Source organism: Chenopodium quinoa, unplaced genomic scaffold (assembly GCF_001683475.1).
Source record: "Chenopodium quinoa cultivar QQ74 unplaced genomic scaffold, ASM168347v1, whole genome shotgun sequence".
Taxonomy (NCBI): domain Eukaryota; kingdom Viridiplantae; phylum Streptophyta; class Magnoliopsida; order Caryophyllales; family Amaranthaceae; genus Chenopodium; species Chenopodium quinoa.
The window spans coordinates 1295241-1314447 of record NW_018745080.1 but is presented as its reverse complement, the minus strand read 5'-3'; the positions used below and the strand labels follow the sequence as shown (position 1 = coordinate 1314447).

General features: G+C 31.8%; 3 protein-coding genes across 4 annotated transcripts; 1 reads left to right on the top strand and 2 right to left on the bottom strand.

The window, feature by feature from the left end:
- Nucleotides 1-349: 349 nt before the first annotated feature.
- LOC110709617 (zinc finger BED domain-containing protein RICESLEEPER 2-like) lies at nt 350-1679 on the bottom strand. The gene is made up of 2 exons (XM_021887826.1): nt 974-1679; nt 350-883 (listed from the first exon to the last, which is right to left on the bottom strand). The coding sequence occupies exons 1-2, from the start codon at nt 1653-1655 to the stop codon at nt 822-824; spliced, it is 744 nt and encodes a 247-aa protein (XP_021743518.1). The 5' UTR covers nt 1656-1679; the 3' UTR covers nt 350-821.
- A 6764-nt stretch (nt 1680-8443) lies between these two features.
- On the bottom strand, nt 8444-10460 carry LOC110709698 (RING-H2 finger protein ATL54-like). The gene has a single exon (XM_021887921.1). The coding sequence runs from the start codon at nt 9776-9778 to the stop codon at nt 8621-8623; it is 1158 nt and encodes a 385-aa protein (XP_021743613.1). The 5' UTR covers nt 9779-10460; the 3' UTR covers nt 8444-8620.
- A 4685-nt stretch (nt 10461-15145) lies between these two features.
- LOC110709693 lies at nt 15146-18688 on the top strand. Of its 2 annotated transcripts, none has more exons than XM_021887915.1 (3): nt 15146-15600; nt 15762-16102; nt 17431-17594. In XM_021887915.1, the coding sequence occupies exons 1-3, from the start codon at nt 15576-15578 to the stop codon at nt 17539-17541; spliced, it is 477 nt and encodes a 158-aa protein (XP_021743607.1). In that variant the 5' UTR covers nt 15146-15575; the 3' UTR covers nt 17542-17594. The 2 variants fall into 2 exon arrangements, with proteins under 2 accessions (XP_021743607.1, XP_021743608.1); XM_021887916.1 differs by lacking the exon at nt 17431-17594 and adding an exon at nt 18061-18688 and having other exon boundaries at nt 15152-15600.
- Nucleotides 18689-19207: the final 519 nt, after the last annotated feature.

Sequence of the window (19207 nt, the reverse complement as noted above, 5' to 3'; positions counted from 1 at the left end):
TTAGGAATCCTAATATGATAAGAATACAAACTATATCAAAATATATACAAAATATATATCTAGCTCTGCGACAAATATTATCTTATAATAATATCTATCAATCATGAATTTTTGATATCACCAATTAACTATTAGTGTAGTGGTGATTGACGCTGCACTTGATAGGGAGAATCGCGTGTTCGATCCCCCATAACAACAATTGGTAAAGGACTGGAACCTAACCACCCAGAATTAGGGGTGAAAGTTCGGTTTTCGGTTTGGTTTATAGGCCAAACCGAAACCGAACCACTCTAATTCGGTTTCTGGATTTTAGAAATCAAACCGCACCACTTTACTTTTGAAACCAAACCATATAAATTTCGGTTTCAAAAGAAAAAACCGAACCAAACCGAATTTTTTGGGCCTTGTTTATTTGGGCTTTAATCTGCAATTTTTGTGGGCTTTAATCTGCAATTTTTGTGGGCTTTAATCATATAAATATCATATTCATCAACGTAGCTGTACTGCAGTAGCATAATGAGATTTAAACAACATTAACAAGTTCTAAAACTTCAAAGTTCTAAAAATTCAACACTTCATCCAAAAAAAAAAAAAAAAAAATTGTTCAACATTACAACTTTAACAATTGAAACCAGTAGCATAACAACAAGCAGCAGGCCAGCAGCAACATCATAACAACAGGTTAGCAGCAGAAGCAAGTCAGCAGCATAGAGCAAGGCAGTAGCAGTAATACAGAAGCAACCCAAGCAGGTCAGCAGCAGCATAGAACAAGGAAGTAGCAAGTCTAGCAACAGCAAGTCAGCAATGAGCAAAGAGCCACATCAGTCTATTATTTCAAGCACTTCATCAATATCAGCATCACCAATTGCCATATTCTTCAAGTCTATCATAATTCATAACAAAAATAACCAAGTTAATTTATATATACATAATGAAAATAAGTAACTTTTGATTAGATGTTCTTATATATTACCCTCTTCAAGAAGCTCAACTTCCTCTAAACATTCTTCAATACTTGGAAATGGTGAAGCACGTAACCAATTTTGAGCACAAACAAGACCTTCTACAACTCGGGGAGTTAATGAGCTCCTAAACTGATCTAGAACCCTGCCCCCAGTGCTGAATGCACTCTCAGACGCTACTGTCGAAACAGGGACAGCAAGAACATCACGGGCAATTCTCCCCACAGTAGGAAACCTTGAACAATTGAACTTCCACCAGCTCAAAATGTCAAATTCATCAATATCCTCCGCCGTATCCTCGTCCAAATATTTGTCTAACTCTATTTTTGCATCTCCATCTCTCACACACTTGTGTTTCTTATACTTACTCTTTAAGACTTCAATCTTCTTATGTTTGGGACTCAATGGAGTTTTGTCATCCTTACTTGAAGACACTTCCTCCCTATTCACATCATTAGCAGAAGAAACATGATACTCCTCATACAAAGCATTCAAAGCTTCCTTCACATTATCAACCAACTTTGATGCAACAATAGGATCATAAATTTCAATTATCATCCACTCAACATAATCAAGCTTATAACGAGGATCAAGGACAATGACAATAAAAATCAGGAGGTTTATTTTTTCTGGATCACCCCAATACTTTTCATATTTTTCTTTCATTCTACAAGCCATAAGACACATATCCATATCATCACTTGAAACCAAATCTTTCATAAGTACAGCAACACTCACCAATTCATAAAACAACAAATTCGAAGTGACATATAAAGAGCTAGAGACATGCAAGGTCAGATCATGAGAGGCTTGTAGAAATTCAGAAAGTCTTCTCACATTATTCCAATCATCAGAATCAGGGCTACCCTTACCATCCCTCTCATTCAAATCAACTACATAGTGAGGGTCTTCCACATAATACCTCTCAAAAGCATCCTCAAGCTCAATAGCAGCATTCAACATCAAATAGGTGGAGTTCCACCTAGTAGGCACATCAAGGCACAATCCCTTTTTTGTGTTGATCTTTTCATCTAAGACACATTTTTTAAACCTTTGCAACCTAGCAGGAGATTGTTTGATAAACCTAACAGCATGCCTAACACGTTGAACCGACTCATTAACAATTTTCAACCCATCAGAAACAACCAAATTGATAATGTGTGTAACACAACACATGTGAAGGAAACGACCCTTAAGAACCCCAGTTTTCCACCCATTTATTTTCCTTACTTCTCATATACCCAATTGCAGTATCATTTTAGCTAGCATTATCAACCGTTATGCACATGACATTTTCAAGCCCCCAATCAAGCAAACACTTTTCAATTTCTTTGCCAATATCATCACCCTTATGACTAGAATTAGGACAAAAATTCAGAATTCTTTTGTGTAATTTCCAATTATTATCAATAAAGTGGCCAGTCAAGCACATGTAATTGATTTGTTGTATAGAGGTCCATGTATCAGTGGTTAAAGAAACTCTTGAATTACACCTTTTTAACACATTTTTCAGCTTTCGTTTTTCAGTTAAATATGTTTCAAAACAATCTTTGGCTACTGTAATTCGAGAATCGAAAGGAACATTAAATCTAGGTTCCATTACACCACAAAAGTGTCTAAAACCTATACCTTCAACAAACTTAAATGGAAGTTCATCAACAATCACCATAAATGACAAAGCTTTTCTAATACTACCAGCGTCAAATTTGTGGTATGTCAACCCACTAGTACCACCACTTGGTACTTTAGCACTTTTGAATGAAAGCATACTTTGTTTTGAATCTTTAGGGGTGTTAAAGGGATACTTACGACATCACGAAATATGAGCCCATAACACACTAGTGCCGTTTTTCTTTGCCCCACACTTGTAGCTCATCCCACAATACTTGCAAATTGCCTGCCTTCCAGAAGGTAAGTCTTCTTTAACAAAGTGCTCCCAAACTTCAGAGCGCTCTTTCATCCTCTTCCTTTTTTCTCCCTGTTCTTTTTTCTGATTTTGAGAGACTAGGTCAGTCTCATGTTGGGATTGAGGCTGGTCAAGAATACCACCAACATTGGTTGCCATTCAGTAATTCGTGGTTGAATAGCAATTTCAAGTACTGTAAGAATACATGCAAACTCATAATTCGTGATTTGTTCCATTAATTCGTCAATTGACTATATAATTCAAAATTTCACGGAAAATTCAGAAAAAAAAAATACCAGAAAATTCAAGGGAACGAACAGATCTGAATGTTTAACTAATTTGTACATGTAATTTGTAATTTTATCATGATTCAAACTCATCTTTAATAGTAATTTTCGTAATTAACAGTTTCACACTAATCATAATTAAAACCCTAAAATAATTCGTGGTTGAATAGCAATTTCCAGTACTGTAAGAATACATGCAAACTCATAATTCGTGATTTGTTTCATTAATTCGTCAATTGACTATATAATTCAAAATTTCACGGAAAATTTAGAAAAATAAATACCAAAAAATTCAAGGGAACGAACAAATCTGAATGTTTAACTAATTTGTACATGTAATTTGTAATTTTATCATGATTCAAACTCACATCTTTAATAGTAATTTTCGTAATTAACAATTTAACACTAATCATAATTAAAACCCTAAAAAATATGAACATCAAGCATAAATGCATAAATCCATAATCGCAATTGATATGCATACCTTTGGACGGTGGAGTGGGTGGACGGTGGAGTGACGCTGGTGAACGGTGGAGAGTGAGAGTGTGAGACTGTGAGTAGGGGTGAGAAAGTGAGATGTGGATCTGAGAACTGAGAAGAGTGAGAACACTGAGAAGGATGAATCGCAAATCACAATAGAAGAGCGTTTTTTTTTTTCTTTTTCTTTATATACTTAGGGTAAATCTGGCTACTGGGCTAGGGGAACTTTGGGCCTAAGTTTCGGTTTTTCGGTTTTTTTTCGATTTTTCATTTCCTCAAACCGAAACCAAATCGAAAACCGAAATTGTTTTTTTAAAAAACCAAACCGAACCACTTTCGAAAAAACCGAACCATATTTCTTATTCGGTTCGGTTTGGTTTTAAACCGAATTTCTTTCACCCCTACCCAGAATTAAGCCCCGAATTCGAATTACCCAAAGGGTGAACTGGGTAAAAAAAAAAAAAAAAAAAATTATATCACCAAGAGAGTATCTATTCTATCTAATGTAAGTTGCTCCAATAAAAATACACACTCGGTATAAGGTACTTTGTTGAAAGAAAAATAGGAAGAATAATGATAAGTGGATTAATTAAAATTTGAAGCTTTTAAAGATATTAATGATCAACTTTAGCTTTAATAAAATGTGACAAGCCAATACGATACTAATAAAAAGAACTCGGTACAATTTTTTTTTTTATTTATAAAAGGAGGTATTGCATTATTCAGTTCACCTGATTTTTATTGACGTGAAATTATTTTTTGATTTTTTACTAATTAAACCAAATTTTTAATAGCGCATAAAGCCTATAATTATTGATTAACACACACGTCCACTAACTGGAACTTATATTTGCTTAAAATCATTTATTTTTACTAGTTCTCTAATGTCTTTTGTTATATGATGATACTAATTTTTGCTAATCAAGGCCTTGTTTCCTTAACCTAATTTCTATCCAACTACTATTGTTTCACTGTTTAAACTGATTTTCAGAAGTGGACCGTTACAAAATTTTTAGAAGTTAATTAAGCAAATGTAACAAAAGCCTTAAGACGTGGATCATTACCAATTTTTATGCAAGGCCTGATCGTGAAGCCTCTTCGAACTCTTCCAAAGTCTTCCGAACCTAAATTATGTTAGAAGCCCATTTTATTTTTCCCATTCAAATCCAGGCCACAATTCCACAAACATATACTCGTACGACTGTACGAGGTAATTTCAATTTTTCATGCACAACATGTTACATTGTTATGGAGTAATTTACTCCCTATTTTCTTTATTTTTTGCCCTATTTGATTTTTCACAGTCTTCAAGACGCAGCTTTAAATGTATATATCTTCATTTCTATACTTGTAAATATTATAAAAATTTGATATTAATAAACTATACAATGAGACGATTCTAGCAAGATCCCACATGAATATATTATCACTTATAGATTAACAAAAATTCATGGTCAAAATTTTAAAAATTTAACCCATATTTTTGCAATGGGGCAAAAATTAAGGGACAAAGGGAGTACTACGAGTAATATTGTAAGACCATGGGGCGAGATGTGGCCTAGAATCTTAGATACACTGTCTTTTGGTTACGCGTTGACAAACAATTATTTTCACTTGACAACATCGACAAAACCCTATTTATAGAGGTAGATGATTCCTTATTAAATTTCAAATACGATGCCCAACAATTTTGACCAACTAAAGTGCTTTACAATTTACATAGTGCTTTATATGCCATACTCCTTTGAGCAAATGAAAGCCAGCCCCTATATGGCTATATGTAATGAACTTTATAGATTATATTTATTATTTTGTAAATGCCAAAGAATAATTACCTATACGAACGGTTCACACAATAAATGCTTGATTTAGGAAAGTGAAGAAGATTCTAATTTATTTTTTTTCTTTTTTTATAAAAAATTCCAAAAATAATTACATTGGATTATTTTTACACAATCAAATCTGTACATTATTCTCAATACTTGATTTTAGGAATGCGATCAAAGTATGTGTCCAAATTTGTTTCCTAATTTTTGCTTAAAAAAATTTATAATTAGTTGGTCCAAATATGCATGTTAAACTGTTATATAAGACGGTTTCTATGTAGCTAGGCATACAAAATACGAAAAGTGCTCTACTGCCAATTAAGGAGAGAAGCAAACAAATTAAACAAGGGGAATCTTACATAACATCAGATGGGGAAGAGGCCGCCACCATCTCTTTCATTGATGACCACTCAAACAAATACAAGTACACCAATAATGTTATTGTGTGAAGATATGATGCTAGAAATCCTGAAAAAACTCCCCCATAAAACCCTAATAAGGTTGTGCACTGTCTCTAGACAGTGGTTTGATATGATCTCGAACCCTAGACGTCCCAATAGTTGCTACTCTTTAAGGCTTAAGTCTTCCCCAACCTTAACCTTTCTTGGCTTCTTCTACTTGCAATTGGCTACCCTTAGTTAATAATCCTAGTAATCCTCTTCCTGTTCTTCCAATAGACGTCCGTACCTTAACAATCGACGCCTCGTCCAACGGCTATCTCTTAGGCCACCATAAACCTAACTATTACTTCCTCACAAATCCTATCACTCAACAAACACTCCACTTGCCCGTGTTAATATCACCACAACCAGGTCTGTTTTCGAACAATTACAATCGTAGTTTGGTTGGCTTTTACTGCCCGGTAGTCGTCGAACCATTAGCATGTGCTCACTTCACTGTTGTAATCGGCCTTATAATTTCTATATCTACAATGGAGGTTCGAACTCTCTCTTCCAATCATCATCATCATCAATCACCTGTATTTCAATGGAGACGTCTCAGACTCGAAGTTATAAATCGGCCCAACCCTACAATAATCAACGTTAAAATGCCAATAAATATTCCATCTTCTTGCCATACCCGACCTGCTGTTGTACATGATGGTGTTCTCTATTGGATAATTAACAGTAGAAATTTGAGCATTATGGTAGCATTTGAACTGAATAGGTTGCGATATTGGGTCATGGATTTGCCAAGTACTGACTACAATAACCTTTATGTCAGTTTTTTTTTTAATAATTTTTATTAATGTATAATTAAACATATTAACAGCACTTTTTATAAAAGATGTTAACAACGTGGCAACGAAAAACGAACCGAGGTTGCTTAATGACATTTATTTTTATAAACTGGTAATATATATATACGTATACAGTGTACTACATATTTTAATTCATATAAGCCTTGGCCTCTTTAAGTTTTAATTCCTGCCTTCGCCCCTGCCTATATGTGAATGCATTTCGGCTCACTAAACTATTTGTGTATGATAATCCTTAAAGAAATGTAAACTTATTTAGTTTATCACGTTTAGAATAGTCGGGTAGATTGAGTCTTGACTCTTGAGACTTCACATCCAAGACTTAAATCAACCTTTCTTTTTGTCGGAAAAAAATCCTAATAAGTTAAGTATTCAAGCGAATTTTAAAATAACTAAATTATCGGCAAAATAAAAAAGTGTTATCTTATTAGCTATAAAAGGGTGAAAATTATTATATACACCTGGTACACCTTGCACCCAAGGTTATTTCTTTTTATTAATTTGATGATTAAATTAACAATAATTATCAAAATGAGCCAAAAAAAAATCTAATTAAGTTAGTGCACCTTGCACTGGGTGTATAAAGTACGGAGTATAATACAATCTCTAATGAAGGGTCACGAGTTAATTTTGACTATTTTTTTTTTTACATGTACAATTTTATTACTTGTAAATGTTAAATGTCTAATAATTAACCATTTAGCCTGATAACAAATTTGTTGCTCACATTTTTAACAGCGAGGATAGCTATAATGGTGAATGCGTGCATGATATCCTTCACTGCAAGAATCTAATCAAGAAGCTGGATTGGGAAGTGGAAGTGAAGCACTTATATCGAGAAGCGAACCAAGCGGCAGATTGGCTAGCCAATCAATGAGCAACATAGAACAACAAATTTGAGTTGATTCCAGTCCCCTCCTTAGCTTTAGGGCGTATTTTACATAATGCTATAGTAGGTGTAGCGATGACATGGTTTGTACCCCTTAGTTAGTTTTTTTTTTAATTATTTTTTGTCTTTCCCGGGGCCTAGCCCCTCGTGTGCACCAAAAAAAGAAAAAAAAAAACCCATTTAGCCTCATTCTCTTCTTTTCTTGTGCTCCATTAGTATAATTTAGCTTGGAAAATTTTCTGTTATTTGTTAAACTTTCTTAGTTGATAATTTAACACTTCGTTGAAAAAAAGTCTTACACAAATTTTATGATTATCTATATTCGACTTCAATTATTAATCTTCCACAAAAACACTTAATTTCTACAATGTTGGATTTAGATACACCCGTACAAATCATGAAATTTAATAATTGCTAAAATTGATTCATGTTCTGACTCTCTCCGTTTTTAAATACTTTGCTCTTTTTCTCCTGGGCACATATATCGATGTAAATCTTTGATCAATTATATCTTTAATTACTAATAAGTATAAATCATAATTAATCAAAAATTAATAATTTATTTATTGAGACGATTCCAACAAATACCCACAAGATTATATTTTTTCTTATGTATAAATTACAAACATTTGTCAAATTAGAATAAATAAATAGTGCAAAAAGTAAAAATGGACCAAATATTTAAAAAGCCGAGGGAATATAATCAAATTTGATTACCGATTTTCCTAGGATTATAACAAAATACGGAATAAATTTCAGCTTTTAAAAAAGACCAGCATGTTATGGTCCACAAGAAAAAAGGAAAAAAATAAATAAATAAAAAGATGAAAATACATTAAAAGCCGAATATTAGTGTATATATTCTCAATTGAACATGGTTTCTATACAAATATGTACATTTCATGTACATTTACCAATTTCCCACCTTTAAAATTTTTTCGGGGGAAAAAAGGGAAATAAAACATTTACTAAGCCATAAAAAATTGATCATTCTAACAAGAAAATTAAACTCTTACGGTGAAATATTTGAATTGCAATGATTCTGATTACGTGCTGGCCAAAAAAATCTTTCACTCCATGAATATGATCTCTTCATTACTCTATTAACCCTTGAAGGAAGTGGCCTTGATGAAGAACCACCCACCAATGCATACGAGTTCGAGTTCGAGTTCGAGTTTTGTTGCGTATATGGAGTACTCACATGTCTATAATCCATAGAGTATGATCTCCTTACAACTAATGCTATAGGATGAATATCACTTTCAGCTTTACTTTGATCAATTTCAATCTCAACTTCAAAATCCCCTGTTTCTCCTCTGTTTTCTACCACCAAACTAACTTCATTGTTCCCATTTTGGGTGATCACTAACTCTCCATCACTAGATTCTGTATCAGCCATTTGTGGGATCTCGATACGCCTCGAGGTCCCGAAACCAGGCTCGTTTGAAGCCGAACCCGGCCTATCGGGGTTGGCTACTATACTTGCCCGGCACATAGGACAGTTGGTATGTGACCTAAGCCAAGTATCAATACAATCAATATGAAATGCATGTTCACATTTTGGTAAAAGTCTAAGAGTTTCACCTTCTTGAAACTCACTTAGACAAACTGAACAATCTGTACCATCGATTAAGCCATCCTCTTTCTTGTACCGAATCACGGTTATCGAGTTGATCACTGATTGGTGCAATCCAACAGTTGAGATTAACCATATAGGGTGATCTACCATTGGGTTAAATTGACCGGTTGTGACGTCGATGGCTCGATCCTCGGGTACATGATGAGGGTCACGGAATTGATTAGACTCATTTGGTACATGTCTATTGTTACCCCTTCTGGACACTAAGCGAGTCCAGAAGGTACAATATTTTATAACAATAGCATAGTAAGAAACCAATAGAAAGGCACCGGCTAAAATAATAATGATTATAATCACAAGGGGTGATAAGTGGAAATCATCATGGGTGTTCGACGATGGGGTTGCCACAATCGTAGTCGTAGAGGGTAGTGGTGGTGGAAGAGGAGGGAACGAGTCGGGTCCGGTTGGGAAGGAGTAACATTCATCAAAATCACCACATGTAGGATCACATAAATCAGTGCAAGGAATAGTAGTTGTGACATTTGTAGTATAAGTTAGATAATGTAAGAGTTTTCGAAATCGAATGGCCATAATTAGGAGACCATTGATGAGAAAAAAGAGGGAAGAAAAAACTAAGATTAGGAATAGGAAGGATAGATAAAAGGCTGAGTATAGTTTAAGGCTTCTCCTAAGGGAAAGGGAGAGGAAAAGAAGGGTTTGTTTAACACGTTTTAGAAGGTAGATGTGATTGGAAACAATTTCATTTTCAAATATTAGGTGTGGTAAGACACTACTATAACTTTGACGTGCAAGTGTATATGCCACTTTTTTATGGTTTATTAATATTAGTTCAACTCATTACCTATGACTTTCTAGGTTATAGATACATATATACATTATATAACATTATCTTATAGCTTGTCTACTCACTCATAGATTCAAGAATAATTTTGGCTATATAAATTTGTGGGCAAAGATTGGAAATAGGGGAGGCAAATTCAATTAATTGGTTGTTTAGAATGAATCTGATTTTAGGTAGAGCAAATACAAAAGATCGCTTGGGTGGTTTTAAGAAAACAATCAACAACACATGAAGAATTAATTTTGCGTGGTGCCCTTACTAGAATTTTTGGTTTTTTTGAAACGACTACTGATCAAGTTGACACAAGACACTATGGCCAATAGTTTCTAGTAATCTAGTTAGCAATCTCAACATCACTATATCATATATTTCGTATAAATAGTACCACCATGCTAAACCTAAGTTATAGTATGTTTTTTTTTTTTACTTATTATTATTATTATTATTATTATTATTATTATTATTATTATTATTATTATTTGTAAGGAATAGTCTGTGTACCATTTTATTATCACTAAATCTATACCAAGTTATCTGACAAAATTCTAACTTAAGATCGACAAATTTACAAGATGAGCATTAGTTCGGCAATTAAATTAATGATAACATCCCACCTCCATTTCACCAATGCACCATAGTCGACCCTACTACGTTACATACTGAATACTGATTGATGCTTATTTTAACAGCTGATTTTTTTTGTTTCTTAGCCTATATATGACTAATCTTAAGGGAACTCTGATTTCTGCATGCTTGTAAGAAATTAACAATGAAATTTGGTTATATGTCCTTGTCATATTCTTGATCTCACAAAAGATAATTTTTAATTTCCAAAAGTGTTATGGTTGTTGAGAAATATGTTAGTATGGTGCCTAATTAGATTGTAGAAATGAGGTTGCCCGTCATGTTCATTATTAAGAGAAGTAATTACCAAGCGATTACCACACTTGCCTATAATCTTGGCGTAGCTTAATCACAATTCCAGCACCTAATTGTTCATATCTCTTGGTGAATCTACATATATATATATATATATATATATATATATATATATATATATATATATATATATGCGCAGACAAGATAACTTAGATATGACATCTCATTTATTTTTTCAAATATTTTATTTTATTAATTATAGTGTTTTTTTTTTTTTTTTTTTTTGAAGATAGTGTTTTTTTAAGTTAATAAATTATTGGATTTCAATGATCTAATGATAAATAATAATCAACAGTAAACTGATACATAGTGTGAGGAATTGAGGATCACAAAAAAAAAAAGAGAAAAATATATTATAAGATGAGACTAAGGGCCCGTTCTGTTCACCTTATTTTCACTTATTTCAGGTCTAATAAATTCACTTAAATTAATATAGTACAAATAAGTTAAGTTCAAGAATAATAGGTTAAGATAAGTTCAGTTCAAGTAAAATAAATCCTGATAAGGGTTACTCAAGTTCAAATTACTACTAAAATAAATTTTAATAAGTTCAAATAAGTTAAGTTAAGTTCAGGTAAGTTCAGATAAGTGAAAATCGGGTAAATAAAATACACCATAAAAGAAATTTAGCTATGAGCCTATGACAAACTAGATACTTCATATTAAAGAGAAATGGACATGTTTAAAGTGGTATATATGAAAAACAAAATGAGCTAATAAGGAGGAAAGATAAGCCTACCAACAATATGTATTTCAAATCAATTGAAAATAGCAGTAACCCAAATCGACCAAAGTATTTAGCTGGGTAGAAACTTGTGTTTCATATTAATAATGTCATAATCTAATTCGTACACTTTAAAGCATGATGATCACAAAAGAACAAACAATTCATAATAACCTAAAGGAATGTACATGTCATAGTAGAATATCACATAGTGAAAGAGCATATACTTCAAAAAAAAAACTTAGAACGAACATGAAAATGGAATATGCTTGATTAATTTTAACAATATATTTCTTTATTGTGAATTGTATGTATTTTTGTGAGTTCATCTTACTTACCCCGTCTATGGTTTATTTTTTGTGAAAATTTAATCATTCAATATCGTATTTGGTTTGAGTGGTTTGAGTCAATTCAATTCAGTGATTTATTCAAAACAAGTGACTAATTATTCAAAACGAATGACTAATTATTCGATTATTTTTTTAAATTTTCAAGTTAATTCAATCGAGGTGATATTCACTTCTATTAAATGATTATTTAAAATGGATTGCCAGTCAATATTACATAGTCATAATTTTCTCAAAAAAAAATAAAAATAAAAAAAAAATAAAATCACGTAGTCATAAAGATTTGGGGATAGATTTTTGATTGGTTTGGGCAGATAAAAGTGGGCTATCTTTTTTGGATTTTGGGTAGTTTAGAATTTTAGATATTTGCTGCAACACCACGGAAAACAATTACCCTGTAATGCAATAGGCCCACATCCTATTACGAAAATACCCTGCCCAATTCTACGACCCAACCTGAATATCTTTACAAATGGCCTAAAAACGAGCCAGCAAAGTGCAAACAAAACCCCAATGAAGATCTTTCCTGTCCAGCACATCATTACAAATTTCAAGTTTTCTACCCATCACTTGGATTTTTTTATGGTTTTTATTTGGTGTTTAAAGAGGCACAAAAACAGGTGATAAAAATTAATTTAAAAATCCGCAGAACCTGAAAGGAAAATTCTAACTAACATAGCAATTTTTCACTCTCACTTGGATTCTTTACATGATGTGGTTGATTGATGGGTTGAGTCATATTGGGCGGGTTTATCTTGGTAGGGTTATTTTGCATAAATGATTTCTTTACTTACTAAATTATTAAATACGAAGTATAATTATTTACTCGTAAGACTCTTAAGTCGTAACAATGGGTCACAATATCTTTGAAGTTTATATAAATTTAGGTTGGTCAGTCGGTATGAGAAATTGGTATAAGATCACTTGCTTACAATAGCTCACAATAGTGGTTTAGATGATGATAATAAGATGACCTTAAACATATATTTTAATTTTTACTCCCTCTTTTTTTTAATAAGCTAGAGTTGGATTTGGTTTGGAATCACTAGCCATATGCCCATATGTACTAATATGGGATATTAGAATCATCAAAATTCTTAAATAAAAATGAACCATCTATGACATATTACTAGAAGCGAATCTAAGTGACACTTGGCAATTTATTATTAAAAAATTTCCCGTCAAAATTACTTTCTAAAAAAAATAATTGTTACATAAAAATAAGGTTTGCATCTAGATCCCTCAAAAAAAAAAAAAAAAAAAAGGTTTGCTTCTAGATTATGACTTTTATTTTATATAAAATCTAAAGTAAACTCCCTAAAATATCAACTTGTACATTATATAACTAATACATATTTAAATATTTTCTCTCTCAAATGTATTTATTGTTTTAATACGAAGTATATTTTGCCATTCGTTTTAATACCTGGTTAATCGATTCATTATTTTATATATAATTATATTTTTATTATAAGTATTCAACAATCGTGCATTGCACAAGGTTTAACCTAGTTATATTTAAATTCTAAAATATATTGTAATCACTTAAATCGAGTGACGGAGAAAAGATGAATTGAAGGATCAAATACAGTGATTTAAAAGCCAAAAGGGCATTTTTGTAAAATCATGGTATATTAGGTGGAATATCTATCTGAAAATTGATTTTGGCATACCCTTAATTGATTTTGGCACACCCTTATGTGAGAAGAGCATAGAAAACTGTGTTCTCACATAGAGGTGTGCCAAAATCAATTTTGGTGTGCCAAAATCATTTTCCTATCTATCTCTCTTAGAGATTTTGATCACAATTTACTCCTACCTACATGGTTTTAGAGCTTTCACTATATACTAATGGGTACCATTTTCACAAAACCCTATGTATAGTTACTCTATGATTAACGAAATAATTTATGAACAAGTATAAATTTTAGTTTCCCACCAAGCTAGCGCAAATGTACAATATGCAATATTTAATGAGAATGGATAGGTATAAAAATCTTTTGTTCTACTCCGTACTTTTTATGTTTCAATATATGTGCCAGCCATTCTTATTTATTCATTTTATTAAGCTCCAACCACCTATTTGATATTTAATTAAATAATTGAACATTAATATAAGATGAGTGGCATATATACATGAAGTACAATTAAAGAGGGACTTTTAAGCATTACTAAACTCATTCGTATAATCGTACACATACATTTTGGTTCCTTTCTACAATCTTTATTATGTTTGAAAATTTTTGTTTATCAATGGCACAAAAGTCAATTACGTCATTACATGGATACTCACAAGGTGCAACATTAAAAAGCCTCATCTTATGATAATGGGTTTTAATATTTTGCACTATAGCTACCAAGCTAAGTTTGATCCAATAGTAAGTATTACACTATTTAATCTTGAAGAGTTTATGGGTTTTCAATATCTATTACGTTACTCTAGTAGTAGTGCTTTAAATAAAGGTGGTGGTTCCTTACCCTTCCATATATATCACTCTCAAAGTTTCTAGTCTACTAATATGGACCGGTCAAGTTCGTGCGGGATTTTGACCTAGTAGGACAGTTCTTATTATGGAGTACTTGAATAAAACAAGTACACTACATTCTAACTAAAGTTTTTGTTTTACAAGATAAGTTTCATTGTACTCCGATTCATCTGTCCACAAATAATTTTATGATCAGGTTTAGACATGCATATTAAGTAGAATTGGGTAGAGTTTTGGTAGGTAGTAAAAAATAAGGAATTATAAAATCGATTTAGACTTTGTTTGATTAGTTGATATCGTCTACCTTTTTTACCTTTTTTAAAAAAAAAATAAAAAAAAAAAAAAATAACATCAGACTAGGATGATATAATGTTTTAATGTTCCAAAAACCAATCGAAGTCACTGATTTAATAACAAACCGATGAAAAGCTAGTTGGCTGGAGAGTACAGTGGGGGACGGCCGTTTTGATTATACAGCTCTTATCAGATAATGAATGTATGATACATATTTAATTGATCATTAATACTTTAATTACACGTTTTTAATTATGAATAATATAGCCTCACGCATAAGACTTCCTTAAACTGGATTTATCTCCTCAAAAGTGTAATTATAAATTCAACCCAAAATCTTGATTATTTCAAACAATTCCTAAGTAAAGTTTGTAAACTGGATTTATCTCCTCAAAAGTGTAATTATAAATTCTCTTGGGGGTTTTGTTAAGTATGTTTTTCATCATCTTTCGTTTGTTTCCTAATAATAATAATTGATAACTCCATTTCAAAGATGAGCAAATTCATCCATTCTGATCTGTGTGTTTTTTAACGGCAATTAATGCTTATAAACAAGGATAAGTCTAAGAATCTAGTATTTTTTTTTACTAAAACCATAAGTACATACCTTGTTTCTTACATATTTTTGGGTATGTAACAATTAATCCACAACAGAAAAGTTAAAGGCCAAATAGCAGACGCTACCAAAGCATTTTTGCAATCACTATTGAGGTTCGTATGGAACAAGTGGGGGCCAATGCTCATAAACATATTGCTGAAAAGTAAGTCTTTTTTTTTTTTTTTAATTATATATTTATATTGTCATGTTCATTAGTGTACGTAATTATTTTAACGGACATATGAATTTGAAATAGACAACTATTTATATGTGTGTATTAATTAATGAATCTAATGTGTTAATATTTTATGTGGGTGAGTGCAGTTAAAAGAGATCAAGAGTTACAGATGGTAGAAAATGTGTCCGAGGGATTAGAAAAGATGACTGACAGGGTGGAACACATGGCCGAAGACATTGTCACGGGGAAGGAATTTAAAAAGACGGTAGACGGGGTGGAACACATGGCCGAGGATGTTGTCACGGGGAAAGGGTTGAAAACGATAACAGATGGGGTGGAACACATGGCTGAAGATATTGTCGTCGAGGCGGAGGGATTAGAAAAGATGGCAGATAAGGTGGAACACAAGGCTGAGGATGTTGTCAAGAATTTTACAGGAAGATCATTTAAAGGGGCTGCTAATTTCATAGAAAATGCAGCTGAGAAGGTAGCCATTGACAAGGATTTCTTCCATTTATAGTTTTATTATTTATATAGATAGTAACACGCTTCCAAACAACTGCATGTTATGAATCTTTTTATGCCTTACAAATGAGTAGTATTTAAAACCAGTAAATCTCTGTTACTCACTGTGAGAAACGTTTTTGTTTCTCACAGTGGCAGTTTCGTAAATAAAATGTACCACCGTGACTAAAGTGGTACAATTTTATCATCCATTTCGTAAATAAAATGTACCATCGTGACTAAAGTGGTACATTTTATTTACGAAACTGCCACTGTGAGAAACAAAAACGTTTCTCACAGTGAGTAATGGGGGCGCCCTCATTTAAAACACAACTAGACTATGAAACCAAATTTATGATCTAGTTTTTAGTACTATTTACTCCTCATGTTCCTTTTTTATTATGTTCACCAAAAAAAAAAGAAAAAAAATGTTCCTTTTATTATGCTATAATTTCTGTTTGAATTAATTTTTTTTTAATTTTTTTTTTTTTTTTTTTTTTTTATAATTTGATGTTTAGATTCGATAAGAGAAAAAAAATACAAGGATATCAACTTTCTACAAGTATAAATTAAATTTCAACTCAAAAGGTTGAGGGGTATCATTTGAAAAAAAAAAAAAAATACATGTATAATCTCTTCATCCGAAATTAATAATTGCATATGTATTTGGACAACGTGCTAATTACTTCAAACACAAATCAAGTACTATACATATATTGTTTGCTTTTACAATTAGAATTTAGGACTATGAATGTAATATATATATTGATTTTTAAAATGGGAAGGATGATAGAAAGTTTTTTTTTTGTTTTTTTTTTTTGTTACTAACTAAATTTGCATATACTTATATTTATCTACTACAGAGTAAAAAATAATTATGGAGTACATGATTTATACACATAATATTTTAAAATTCTGTTACAAAATATTGATTGTAACTTTTAGGGATTAATTTTCGGCTTTTAAAAAAAAAAAAAAAAAAAAAAAAAACCAAAAAGTTTCACTCATTGACATATTTAAACTATGTTCCAATTAAAACCATTGAAATATACTCTGTACTTGTTTATATAATTAAATTGATATGAACTTCTTGGCAAAAAAATAAATAAAAAAATGATATGAACTTGATCACTAATTATATTATACTATTACATGTTAGCCATTATTAATTTGGAAAAGTTCACTATTCCTTTTAACAATTTTCATATTTTAAAATTTCCCTTATTATATTATATGGATTACATTCTTATTTCAAAAAAAAAAAAAAAAAAAAAAAAAAAGATGTAATAATTTTGCTATATATTCATGCAGATTAAAGATATAGAAGATGAAGCAAGCAAAAAATTGAAGAAAACAAAAATAATGCAAAGTGTTGGGAAACATTTTTTTCTTGCCCTGTATCTCCTTTTTTTCAAATTTTAAAGAGTAAATTTATAGATTTTAACTAATAAACATATACCCCTCCGTTTTATTTTTATCTTCCTACATTCCATTTTGATATGTTTATTTTTATTTTCTTACTTTTGCTTTATAACTTTTATGATAAAAATAATAACTCACTTTATACCTTCTAATCGACCATATATCCACAGTTTATTATTTAATAATGTATACTCCATAAACCATGAGAGTTGAGTTCTGCCTAAAGAGGAAACTCAATATTCTGTATATGACTACAAACCAAAAATAAATAATATCTCAAAGAGATCCTTGACAAAAAGACAAGCATTCCTAATATTTTAAAACTAATAAGAACAAGCAATAAGTCGATAATTACTGATTTACCGTACACTATATATTTCTAACGTACATTGTTTATACTCCGTATATACACAAATCGCATATTCAATATATATTTAACAAGGGTTGAGCACAAATTGTATATCCGATACAAAATCACTTACAAATTGAATATCCAATATTTGAAATTGCCTTGGCTAGGTCTAGGCAGTGATGCATGGGCGAGTTGCTTTGGCAATTGGCAAGGAATTAGGGCCTTTGCTCGGGTGAGCCTTGGTTAATCTAAAAAGCGCGCAAGGTGGTGCTAGCATTAAGAGTTTGGGACATTTGTGCTCTAACAACCAATGTTGAAGTGTAAACTTCCCAAACAACATATGTAAGTGTTGCACATTGAGAAAAGAAGAGAGAGTAACACTACAAGAAATAAGCTATTTCGTGACAACCAAAATTTGTCGCAAAAAATAGCAAAAACTGTCGCAAAAAATAGTTGCGATAGTCAACTGTTGTAATAAGTTTGTCGTAGTCAGAATCGTCGTAAAATTTCATTTTTGCGACAGTTTGGCTGCTGTAAAGAATTATTACGACGGTTTTACTAATTTCAACGACTGTTTTTTATTTTTTCGCTGTAACTATTTTACGACAGTTTTAAACCGTCGTAAGTTACGACAGAAATAAAAAACTGTCGTATAAGATAGTTTTACCGACGGCTGTCAGTCGCAAATAGCCGTCGCAAAAAATAAAAAACTGTCATAAAAGATAGTTTTACCGACGGCTGTCAGTCGCAAATAGCCGTCGCGAAAAATAAAAATAAATAATAAACGCCCTTACCCAGCCCCCTACCCCCACAGCAACCTTTCGCACTACCAACAACTACCCCTTCCTACCACCACCCACCACCGACAGCTCTCCCTTCCCACCACCACCTTGCACAAAAATACATTAAGATCTATAGATTAAACCCTAACAAACAGACCTCAAACAAAAAAAACCCAACATATAACAAACAAAGATAAATAAAAACAACAAATCATCAAACAAGGTCGGTCAATTGCATTAAGTAGGGGATGCAGGACCTGTCTTAACAAGAAATACAAATATACATCAAATAATAAAAAAAATTCACAAAAAAAGCGAACAAAAAATGAAAGAAAAAACAAAGATTATCGAAACAATACAAAATTCGAACAATAAGGCCACAATAAATCAAAAGAAAATAAACGAAATATAACGAAAATAAACGAAAATCAACACGAAAATAGACGAAAAAAAAAAAACACAAACGAAAAAAAAGGCAATACAAGCAAAAAAATAATGAATTTAGACCAAAAATATCAGAATGTAAACAAAA

Bases quoted from the DNA above. Each gene is read 5' to 3' on its own strand.
- LOC110709617 (XM_021887826.1), bottom strand. From the start codon at position 1,655: ATGGATATGTGTCTTATGGCTTGTAGAATGAAAGAAAAATATGAAAAG. The intron at 884-973 runs GTAATATATAAG...GAATTATGATAG, and splicing joins AGTTGAGCTTCTTGAAGAGG to ACTTGAAGAATATGGCAATT.
- LOC110709698 (XM_021887921.1), bottom strand. From the start codon at position 9,778: ATGGCCATTCGATTTCGAAAACTCTTACATTATCTAACTTATACTACA.
- LOC110709693 (XM_021887915.1), top strand. From the start codon at position 15,576: ATGCTCATAAACATATTGCTGAAAA. The intron at 15,601-15,761 runs GTAAGTCTTTTT...GGGTGAGTGCAG, and splicing joins CATAAACATATTGCTGAAAA to TTAAAAGAGATCAAGAGTTA. The intron at 16,103-17,430 runs GTAGCCATTGAC...ATATTCATGCAG, and splicing joins TAGAAAATGCAGCTGAGAAG to ATTAAAGATATAGAAGATGA.